The 11,564-nt window shown below is 35.9% G+C and overlaps 1 protein-coding gene across 1 annotated transcript; it reads left to right on the top strand.

Annotated features, from left to right (window-relative positions):
• The first annotated feature begins 1,116 nt into the window (after window positions 1-1,116).
• Window positions 1,117-11,504, top strand: LOC110853046 (LHFPL tetraspan subfamily member 5 protein). The gene is made up of 3 exons (XM_022101271.2): window positions 1,117-1,844; window positions 2,269-2,625; window positions 10,503-11,504. Exons 1-3 carry the CDS (start codon window positions 1,772-1,774, stop codon window positions 10,988-10,990), a joined length of 918 nt encoding a protein of 305 aa, XP_021956963.1. The 5' UTR covers window positions 1,117-1,771; the 3' UTR covers window positions 10,991-11,504.
• The last annotated feature ends 60 nt before the right edge of the window (window positions 11,505-11,564 follow it).

Genomic DNA, 11,564 nt, shown 5'->3' on the forward strand with positions numbered 1-11,564 from the left:
TGACACGGAAAGTTTGGAATTTGCGATTGCATCATTTTAAGAAAATGTATCTATAATAAAGTATAACATTTGTTTTGCATACTTATTAAACCGCCAGCCGATAATAAATGTCGCCCTCGTACTATTTACCTAATCATGACTACGATTTTTATGTTAAACTCAGGATCTTATGTCTTATTCATTCACTTGCTTGCTTTTCACTAGTGTTTCGTTTCTTGCGATTTTTCCGCATTTCTTGCCCTGCAAAGCAAGCCACGAAAAAAATGCGAGGTGCAAGAAACTGGGAGAAAGTGCAAGAAATATGCGCCATCCAGCCACCCGCGATATGAATTGTAGCGGCGGAGCGTAGTTTCTTGCTCCTTGCATTTCTTGCAGGTCAGAATCACGATTGCTTGACTTTAAGTATCTAGGTAACGTTAGTCTCCCTTAAGGGTAACTAGGCACTAAAAGTCAAGCAATCGTGGGTCAGAATATTAGATACATGGGGCAGCCATGGACATATAACTTATAACTTAAAATTATGACGTATGACGCATTTTATAAGTTATAAGTCATAGAAACGCCATAAGGCGACGTATACTTATAAGTCAAGTTATACGTCATAAGTTTAAGTTATAAGTTTTGCGTCCATGGCTGCCCCATGTATCTATTTACCTGCAAGAAACCACTCCCGTTATTTCTTGCAAGTGGTTACAGATATTTACATCCACGCGAAACCCTGCTCCTCATATTTTTCAGCAACTTTCCGTTATTGATGATGAAGGAAGAAGAGCAGCACGGCAACAAGTTTGATGATGATGAGTGAGGGTGAGAATATCATATGCATGCTCACCTATAACAATACCAAATAACTCACCTGTTGATATGTATGCATCTGGTAAAATAAGGTGGTTGTACATAAAGGGTGAAGACGAAGAAGGGGTTTGTTACCTGTATGGCAATTGCATATCGTGATCATCCTGACGTCGACGACTTGGACGAGGAAGGGTAGGCGAGGGGTTGGTTGTTATGTTACGCTTGTGCTTCTTGCGTCTTGTCATGGAATAGCAATCCGTACAAGATCGCTCATATATGGCGTCTTGTTATATTTATTACCATCACTGCGCGTCTGTGGGTATTCAGCCTCGTTAGAAAAATCCTTCTTCTTCTTCGTGTGCAAGGAAAAGTGGAATTTGAATTCCTTTAAGTAAAACTACTTCTACTCCACTTTAGTTCAAGTCTGTTAGCACGACGGAGAGGAGAGAAACGCGGCAACAGAAATAGTGTTTTTATGCAAATTAATAAATATATAAAATTTCATTTAAGCAAATTATTAAGCCAAATTTTTGGCTCATCTGCAAAATAATTTGATACACCTTTGCAAAATTTTGCCAAAACGTTTCTCCGCAATTTTTAGCCCCCAAAATAAAAATAAAATTACGACAGGAATTTTGAAAAATTGTTCATCAATTTCTGAAGATTTGTTGACCGAAGAAAATAAAAGGGCGAAATTCCTCTTCCCGACTGGTCAGTTGGCTTTATTACATTCACGGTTTTAAAATCAAGACTGGTTTTCATAGGTATGTGATGCACGACGAGTACGCAAAGTGTGTCCCCCAATATTAATAAAGGTAGTGAGTGGTTCGTTCTTGTGCATTGTTGTGCATTGTGTTTCGCGTCTATATCTTTTAATTCGTGGTTGGTTGTTGCGGTGTAGTGGATTGAGGATACGAGATTAAATATTTGACAGTGCAAGTGTGTCAGTCAGCTAAAAGCTGAGAAGCTATTGGAAATGGGGACCTCGAAGATCGAGTATGTCCACAGTGACCAGCTTATCGCGGCCACCTACGTGAAAAATGCGAAAGGTAACAACAAATTCGCGGAGGCATACTTTGAGTTCTATTCTTTCCAGGGTTGTTACACCCACAAAAAGACGAGAATCTACGTAAAGAGACAGCAGTCAGTCGAAAATATAGGTTTTGTCAAGAAATTAACTTCTTATCGGTCAAAATGCTTTATTTATTTCAAAACTCGTGAAAATAATGCATTTTGACTGCGATACAAAGCTAATTTCTTCACAAAAACCTGTATTTTCATAAGATTGTTGCATTCTCCACGTGGATACTCGTCTTTTTGTGGGTGTAACATACCCTGGAAATCCAAACCCTGGAAAGAACGCTGTAAAAAATACTGTATTTCGACAAAGTATTTTGCCCACGTCTGCAAATTCTAGAAACCAAATTACAAAAATAAGCAATCACTAATTTGCATGTATCCTTAATTTTCCAGCGATCGGCTTCCTCTGGGGGATATTCAGCATTTGCTACTCCATAATCACCGTGGTCGTCTTTATCCAGCCGCAATGGATGGGCACGCGGTCACCCGGTGGTTCTGGGTACTTCGGTCTGTGGCGGCATTGCGCCGTCGCGTCGGTAATGACGGATCAGTCGACAAGTTCGGAATTCATTTGTCGTGGACGCCTCGACGATTTTTCTTCCATTATTAACCCCGCCTTCAGAGTGGCGACCGTCTTCATGGGACTCGCCACGCTGATCGCGATCCTCTCCGTGTTTGCGTTGGTGCTTTTCATCTGCGCCCCGGCGAGGCAAAGCTACTTCATTATTGCGATGATGCAGACAATTGCGGGTAAGTTGTGGGCACTTTGTGATTATGTATTGTGCGAAAAGTAGGTATGATGCAGACAATTGCGGGTAATTGTGTGCAAAATTGTGTGCAAATTTTGTGACTATTGTGCATGCGTACCGTGGTTTTCACCTTGGTGGTGGAGTCTTAAAGCAAGAATTATTAATTAGCAAGGGAGGACACCCACACTGATTTTTTGCAACATTGGCGTGATTTCCGCTAATTACGGTGGGCAAAATTGTGCGGGAATTTGCGATTATTGTGCGTAAAGTACATAGTTTCGTGATGTGTAAGCGAAGAATTATTAATCTTGAGGGAGACAATTAGTTAGTTGATGGATTGATTTTTTTCTGCAACATTGGCGTGATTTCCGCTAATTATTGTTGTCTATCTATCTACGCACCACAAATTGTGGCGTCGGAAACGTGGCGATTAACGAGCTCGTGGCGTGGCTACAAGGCGTGATTTGACATTATCAAACCTGCGTATCAGGCACAAATGGATGCAAAATGCTAAAATTCATTAATTGGTTTCGTTAAGAGAGGTGTGTTCACGAGACACGTTTGATTTTCATGAGATACGGAAGTGGGACCCTGTGCAAAGTGGCGCCTTGATTGTTACTCTGTGCGAATAATGCGCAATACGAATGACCGCAACAGGTGCACTGCTAAATGCAGAAAATTGGGGTATGCAAACAAACAGTGGTCGAGAATGAAGTAATAAATACACTTTTTGCCGTAAACTTTAAGGAAAATCTGGATTTAGTTTAAAACTTAACCACAATAAATTACCGTCTGTCTTGCTAAATATATGTGTTGCTAAATATTTTTTTTGGGAAAATTAGAAAATTGAGACATTTTCCTGCCAATAAAGTTTTTTTAGGTTCGGTAATATTTTGAAAATGTATGTAGATTAGATCGAGCTTCTTAATTAACGGCGACAAATTCTCCTGAAAATCCCTTAATTCGAGATACTCAATAATGCAAATGGTGGCAGTTATACAAGCAAAATTCAAATTTTACAAATGTGCCACACACACAGGTAGCTTGCACATATGTAACTTTGCAAAAAAAAGGGTAAGCATGCAATTTCCTGTTTTCCTTTGGCCTCTTCTTGACATTTAGATTGCATACATTACACAAGAATTAAATGCTTCTTGCTACTGTACGTAGTTTATAAAATGATATATAATAATTACCCATTCAGACACTAGTTCTCCCCCTCTTCTGCATTACATTACATTATACGACCAACTTTTTAATACGTAATTCACAAAGGAAATGGCAGCATCCCTCTAAAAAAATACATGCATAATAACGTCTCCATTTACTACCTGAGCCTCCTGTTTGCTAGGATTTTATCATTACCTTTACTCATTTAATGTGTGAATGTTTCATTAAAGTCAAGCAACACAGACGCCATAAACTCATCATTTTGAGCCTGCTTCGTTGGCGAATGATTGATCTTGACTACATGAAGGATGTATTTCTTGGCGTTATAAAAACAAAAAAAAGTTTTGCCAGAAATAATGAACGTTCGTTCGTGTCGCTGCGAATTTTACATTGGGTTGGGCGTGACATTTTCATATTAGTTTTGTCCCGATGATATGAACATGCAGCAAGAACTGTAAGGTCACCCAATGCAATGGATGGATGTCATATTAAATAAATATCATGTTTTTATATCCCTTTAAATTTCTTGCCAATCCAGGAATTAATTTGAGGTATGTACACATAAGATTTCATTTTTTCTCGCATGATCCATCTTCCCTGAAATACTTTGGTAAAGTATTATTCTAATCCATTCATGTGAGAATAATATTATTGCAAAATCCTTAATTTCACATGCCCATGACTTTAACTAGGTATGTATAAGGCGAAAAGCAGCCTGTATTTCCCCTAAAATATATACTTGTTGGAGTCAGTGTTTCGTGTGGAAGTAACCACGTGCAAGAAATAACGACAAGAAAGTGGTTTATTGCAGGTATTTTGACCTGCAAGAAATGCAAGGCGCAAGAAACTGCGCCCCGCCGCTATAAATACTTCACACGGCGCTTGGCTGGATGGTTCATATTTCTTGCACTTTCTCCCAGTTTCTTGCGCCCCACATTTCTAGCGTTTCTTGCTTCGCAGTGCAAGAAATTTATTTCGCAAACCCACAAGAAACGAAACACCGACAACACCACACCACATGGAAGAAATACTTTCTTGCACCTTGTATTTCTCGTGCTTCGGGCTTTGCAGTGCAAGAAATGTGGCAAATCCGCAAGAAACGAAACCCTGGTTGGAGTATCATTTAGCCATGACTCGCTTGCTTGTGGTCTGGTCTGGTCTCTTCTTTTTTCTGCAATCTTATGATACATACACCTTTGCAATAATAATAAATCCTTGTTTTGTTGGTTTATGCATTAAAAGTAGAATTTCTTGAGATTATTACGTACTCACAAAAAGTTAAACTTATGCATTAAATTACTTATTCTCCTCAACCAACCAAACTAAATAAGTATACTTACATTTTTGGGTAAACCATTACTATCATTGCAACCATCACTATATCCATCCACCAAGTATAATTCGCAAAATTCACCATTTTTGCAAAACTGCTATACCGCGGTAGCTGAAGGGAAACTAATTACAATTCAAATTTCTAAAGTTTTCTGTGCACGAAAAATAATGAATGAGATGAGCGCAAGCGATGGTAAATGTGATTTTAAATAGGTGTGACAAAAAAATGGCGAAAAAGCCAAACCATAATTTGAATAAGTAATACCGTGAGTTATTGTAATTTAATAATGTTTATGAAGTAATCAAATGTGTTTGCATTTCATTATTTTTTTGAGGGGAAAGAAAGAGAAACTGGTTTTAACGTTTTTAAGGACAATGAAATTATATGTACCTGCGTCAAGAAATAATTTGCTAATTTTTTATTTAAAGATGTTGACCATTTGTTCTCGTAGCCATGAAATTGGTGAATATTGTGCATATTTGTAAAGACCAGAGGGAGGATATGTATTTATTTTCAAGTTTTTTATTTGATGATGACCAACGGTCAAATTTTGTGGGTATTTTCCCTACCTCTTGCAGATCACATAAATTTCGAAATATTTCAAAATATTGTTACATATTTTTATGTTTTTCATTATCGATATTTAGAAATATTTCCGCTATTACTGAAAAAATATTTTAGATATTTTTCAAAAATACACATATTTTGTAAATATTTCTATGATTTGAGGCGATTTTTTTCATGGAAATTTGACCTAAAAAAATCCAGAGCAATTTTGTGAAGATTCTTATTTTTACGATTTTTTGGTACATATTTCGTAAATAGTTTGTCACTTCTTCATAAATATTGAATATATATTTCAGCGATTTTACATATCCGCCCTCTGATAAATACTGGTCGCAAATATTGTGAGGAGTAAATTTGTGCGCACCTTCATGAATTCTAATCCGTCATGGACTCCTATTCAATTGGATAATAATAACTATAATAGAATAATACGGCTCCAACCAATGACAGCGATAAGTATTCAACTTTTGCTTTCACACATGAAAAATCATCATCTCTTTCGCAGCACCCATGATGGTTTAATAATTCGATTTCAATTTCATTTTTAGGCAAATCTCACGATTTCCTTTCTATTTTTAGTAAGCAATTACTTACCTACAATACTTGGGGACATGAAAATGATCGTAAAAAAGGAATGTAAAATGACTCTCGTCATTTTTGCATCTGTCGCCAAATTCCATTTCATGTAAGCAAAGCAATCTCTCTCATCGTCAATGTTTGAAAGAATGTCATTCATGACGACAAGGATGACGGGTAAGTATGTAAAGTAGTCTCATCTTTGAGATCTACATATAAACAAACAAGTCAAATGAAAATTATTATACTTGACTTCAAAAAACTAAGATTGCAATTGCAATTTGCTTTGCAAACCAAAAAGAAGGCAAAAATAATTAAATATCGTCACCTAACTGGGTGCATATCTAGGTTTTCCAACAATTATAACTAAACTATGTACATACGACATTGGGTGCGTGTTTGTTTGATGATTTAAATACTTTTCATGAGCTCAAGGTCTAATTTTGTCAACTTCTTAAATAATTTTGGGTTTTTAAGGTTCAGTTAATTTTAAAATGGAAATATGAAACTTATCTATTTGCATTTTAAATACGGAGCTGAACTACAATTAAGTATGTACCTGAAAACTGCAAACTCCTGCTGTTTTGATGAAGGATGAACACAAAGAAGGGTGGATATTTGTCGAGCTGTTTAGTTACATCGGGACGATAAGAAGGAATAAAAATGAAACTGAAGGTTTTTTATTTTCATGTCTGAAATGAAATCAATGTCACTTTCTGCAATGAGATGAAGGATTGTTTCACCAGTGACCATTTTGTCAGTCATTCCGTCACGTTTGTGTCAATCAGAAACAAATTGTTGCTGCTGTTGCATTGATAAATCAAGTTTAATTACATATTTCGTCACGGTCCGTCACTGACTGATGTGATTAAAATTAAAATAATGGACAGACTCGAAAGTAAATAATGCAGCGTTAACCTTGGATTTTTGAGGAATTCTTTGTACTTGTGTAGAAATTGGTGACATTTTAGTCTTGAATTTTCGAGCAACTAATCCGAAATTTGCATATTTTGTGATGGATAAAATATTATGTTGGATCCGGTTGGATTTGACACTCATGTTGGCCACTTAAAGTAAAAGAATTTGAAGATGGGCCTCCTCCTCCTCTTCTTGGGATGAAGAAAGGAAGGGAAAGTGGGTCAAATCGTTGCTGTATAATCGCATTTATGTATTAACATTGCAAGTATTAAGTATATGTCGTGTGTCTATGTATGCAAGCATGAAAATAAGCAGGACAACATGGATGGCTTTTAATTTTCATAATATTTTAATGGGATAAAGTGCCTGAGTTACTTTTGTGCTATTGAACCTTATGATCACGAGATGCAGTGTTTTAGTCGGCCGGCTATAATTACATGTGTACAGTTTAAACTTATTCATAAGATGGATAGGATTAATTTTTTTGTAAAGAATTTTTATGGACTTTGATAAACAATAATTAAATATGATACATAAATTTGCTCGTTTTTACCCACAAATTGGACCCCCAAATTACTTGTTAACAATTTATTCTGACAATGGAGGTCTCCCAGCCCAGCCAATGATTTTGACCAAATACTGACCTGCCACTACTCAGGTTTGGTAGAGAAATCTTCATCTGAAGAGAAGAAAATGCCCAGTAAATTTGGAAAGTATAAAATTTGTCAACTTTAAGGCACATTTTCTTTTCTTCGGATGCAAACCTACGCATTGGCAGATCGTCTCTTTTGCAAATTGCATATTAATTAAGTTTATAACCGATTGACACTATTGGGTCAAAATCGGGGAGCATACGCTGGGAGACCTCCATTGCGTGATAAAAATAATAATTATGGAAAATCCATCTAAATAATCGATTAGAATGGAATTTATTTCGCAGTAATTTCAACCTTGAACTGATAAATAAATCATTGGCATGCAAAAAAACTGAGTTACTTAATATGTAACAAAGTCAGATTTACAATTTCGATTGTCAGCAAAACATTACGTATTTTTATTCCGCTGCTCTTCTGGTACCAAGTAAATAGCATTTCTTACCAGCAGAACAAAATGAGTGGGTGGGTGTGGCACCACCACCAATTTTGCTCCACTCATCTGGCTTAACCCACGAGAAGAGATTGAATTGAATACAAACAAAACCAAGAATGTAATCCTTCTTTAGTGTACAAAATCCTGAACGATTCGCATCGAACAATAGGCAGCGAGACGAATGAATGACTTTTGACTCATTTCATGGGCTGTGATTTCAATAGCGAATTTGTGTCCCTTTGCTGTGTCACGATCCTTTATTCTGCTCAATGCAAATCCTACACGGAAAAATGTATCACTTTCCGTCCTTCTCAAAAGCATTAAACTGAAAGAAAAAGCTGCATTTACTTAATTATTCGTCGTCCTAATCTGGAGTAGAAATGGTCACGTTGTGCCATTGTTTTACATATTTACATACGCAATTCTAATTAAAGTGGGAGAGCGATAATTACGCCAAAATCTTAATGGTCAATGGTAAATGTAAGTCACGATGATACATAATCAAGTCCTTGATTAACGTAAATAAGATAAAAATCAAGGAGCGAGATTTTGAGGAAAATTCACTTTTTTTCTTAATTCGTAGAAAATAGTGAGTTTCTATTTTTACAAAAAAATGTATGTAGATGTCCAGTTATCAAAAAAAAGTGTGTGCATTTTTGCTGTTATGCGGTTTCAAATGGTTGCTCACACGGTGCTAATAAGATTTTGAGTGAGTGATACTTGCAAAATTATGCTCTGATGCTTAACCCTGCGTACACAATTAAAGTTACATTTATAAAGTTATCAAGTCAAGTTAATAATGTTCATACCTTGGTTGTGAATTCTCATAATTTTCTGATCTTTACTTTACCCCGACGAACCAATTATTTTGACGAGAATCAGATGAGATCTTCACATTTTATCAGAAATTTCGCTTTTTTTGCGCATTTTTACTTATTTGATGCGTGGGCAGGCGTTTTATTTAATTTTCATGCGGCTGCCAGTTATACTTTTGTGTGTAGATAAGGACTCATCATTGTTACGTTCGTTCTTGTTGAGCAGTTCTGATTCTCATCCTCGTCTCATCTTATTCATCGTGGTTCTCGATCCTTCGTTCTGGTTCAAGGCGTGCGTTCTTTACAGACAAAAGAGAAGAGTGAGAACCATGTGGGGATGTGTTTTATATGTTTTGTTACCAAAAGATAATAATAAATAGAGATGTGATTAGGAAGAGAATGGATGAATTAACTGCGTCAGAAAAGTAAGAAAATACCTTTCTACAATTATTTAACTAATATTTGTGCAAAAAAACTGTATAAAGACGTCGAATCTGGTCAAAATTAAAAACAATAAGGGAATTAAAAGTTTTATTAATTAGTAAAAAAAAATAGTTGAAGAATTATAATTTGAATTATTTTACTGAAATTGCAGCAATACGCAGAAGAGTTAGAATTTAAGTTTCCATAACTTGTTTGCCTAATTTTGTAAAAAAAACTGTAAAGACGTCAAATTTTAATCCTTGCTTTAAAAATTAAAAGATGTACATATATATCAGTGAAAATTTAAATTATAATAATCTGAAAAATTCATAAATAATTTATAAATTATTCTTACTTAAATTTCATCCATACGCATAGGAGTTACAATTATCTTACCTTCATGCGACAACCAAGACATCTATTTAATTCAATAACATAACATTTTTTCAAAAAACTGCATAAGGACGTCAAACCCAACAAAATTAAATTGTATAAAAGTTTTTTAACTTTAAATTTTAAAAAAATACAATTTCAAAGATTTTCTTTTAAATTTCAGCTATATTTATTCAAATGAGTTAGAATTAATTCACTTCTTATAAATAGCTCACATTCCCTTCTATTCCTTCATCTATTTAATTATATGACAATATTTTTTTGTACAAACTGCACGAAGATGTCAAATCAAAACAAGGAAAAAATGTGCAAATTGAATTTATATGTTAAAATAAAATTTTGAAGTTTATGTTTTGCAATAATTTCATCTATCTTGAAATGATTTAAAATTATCTCCTACTTATATATAAACAGTTTATCTTACACCAAGAACAAACAAGATCTATTTAATTAAATAACACACCACTTTTGCATAAACTGCACAAAGCCGTCAAACCCAAACAATAAAAAAATAACAAAATGAATTTTCATAATTTTTACATTTTCACAAATGTGCAAATTTTTAATAAAAATGTATTTATTTTTAAATTTCAGCCATCTGCACGGGCGTTGGTCTCATCGTGTTTCCCTCTGGTTTTGACGCGGCCGAAGTGAAGTTGACCTGCGGCCCGACCGCGGATCGTTTTTATTTTGGCAACTGCACCATCCGGTGGGCCTACGTGCTCGCGATTATCGGCCTTCTCGACGGCGTAGTCCTCGCCATCCTGGGTTTCGTCCTGGGATCTCGACATGTCAAACTGGCCGACGAGTTTGGCGTGGGGGGCGGAAGCATGCGCAAAATCCACAGCATTTCCACCGGGCTGCCGGGCTACCCTCCGCGGGGGATGTACTACGGGACGGACTCGCACTCCGGCCCCACGCCCTCCGTCACCTATTCGTACGCCTCGACGAAGAGGTCGCTCAACCTGCAGCCCGTCGTCCTCCTCCCCCCGCAAGATTCCGACTCGTCCGACCACTACAGATCGAAGGCGTCTCTGTATCGGGCAGAGTATGCCACGCCGAGACAGAATTTCCAGCTCTAGTGGTTTCTTAATTAATTAGTTAATTAATTAATAGTTAGTTAACCTTGCATGCCATCAGTCGAGTGAGATGATTTACAGTTTGGGTGCTTGCAATAAATCTATTTTTTCCTTAATTTTATGAGCTTGTTGGTTTTGAAGAGTGTTTTTCGTTTTTTACGGGTTTGCGAAATACGTTTCTTGTACTGCAAAGAAAGAAATGGAAGGTGCAAGAAATATGCGAAGTTTCTTGCACCTTACATTTCTTGCAGGTTAAAATACTTGCGAGAAACTACTTTCTTGCCGGTATTTCTTGCAAGTTGTTACTTGCACCCGAAACAAAACGCAGATTTTGAATGGATGAAAATAGTTATATTTTTGGTAATAAATAAATTCTATGTAAATAAATGTATCATCAATTCATCATGACTGAGATGACGATAGTGTAAATAAATAATTAGTTTAATTAACTACACTAAATATTTAGGTTACATTTTATTACCGCGTTTTCCCAAAGATGATTAGTACATACGTTACATTGTTTAGATCCATGACTAGAGACTAATTATTAATTATGTGTAATTAATTATGATTAATT

The sequence above is a fragment of the Folsomia candida genome, unplaced genomic scaffold, assembly GCF_002217175.1.
Source record: "Folsomia candida strain VU population unplaced genomic scaffold, ASM221717v1 Fcan01_Sc008, whole genome shotgun sequence".
In the NCBI taxonomy this organism is placed as follows: Eukaryota; Metazoa; Arthropoda; class Collembola; order Entomobryomorpha; family Isotomidae; genus Folsomia; species Folsomia candida.

What these genes read in the sequence shown, in the direction of transcription:
- LOC110853046 (XM_022101271.2), top strand. Translation starts at nt 1,772, where the DNA reads ATGGGGACCTCGAAGATCGAGTATGTCCACAGTGACCAGCTTATCGCG. An exon ending in CTACGTGAAAAATGCGAAAG is followed by an intron (nt 1,845 to 2,268) that starts GTAACAACAAAT and finishes TTAATTTTCCAG; the next exon opens with CGATCGGCTTCCTCTGGGGG. An exon ending in GATGATGCAGACAATTGCGG is followed by an intron (nt 2,626 to 10,502) that starts GTAAGTTGTGGG and finishes TTTAAATTTCAG; the next exon opens with CCATCTGCACGGGCGTTGGT.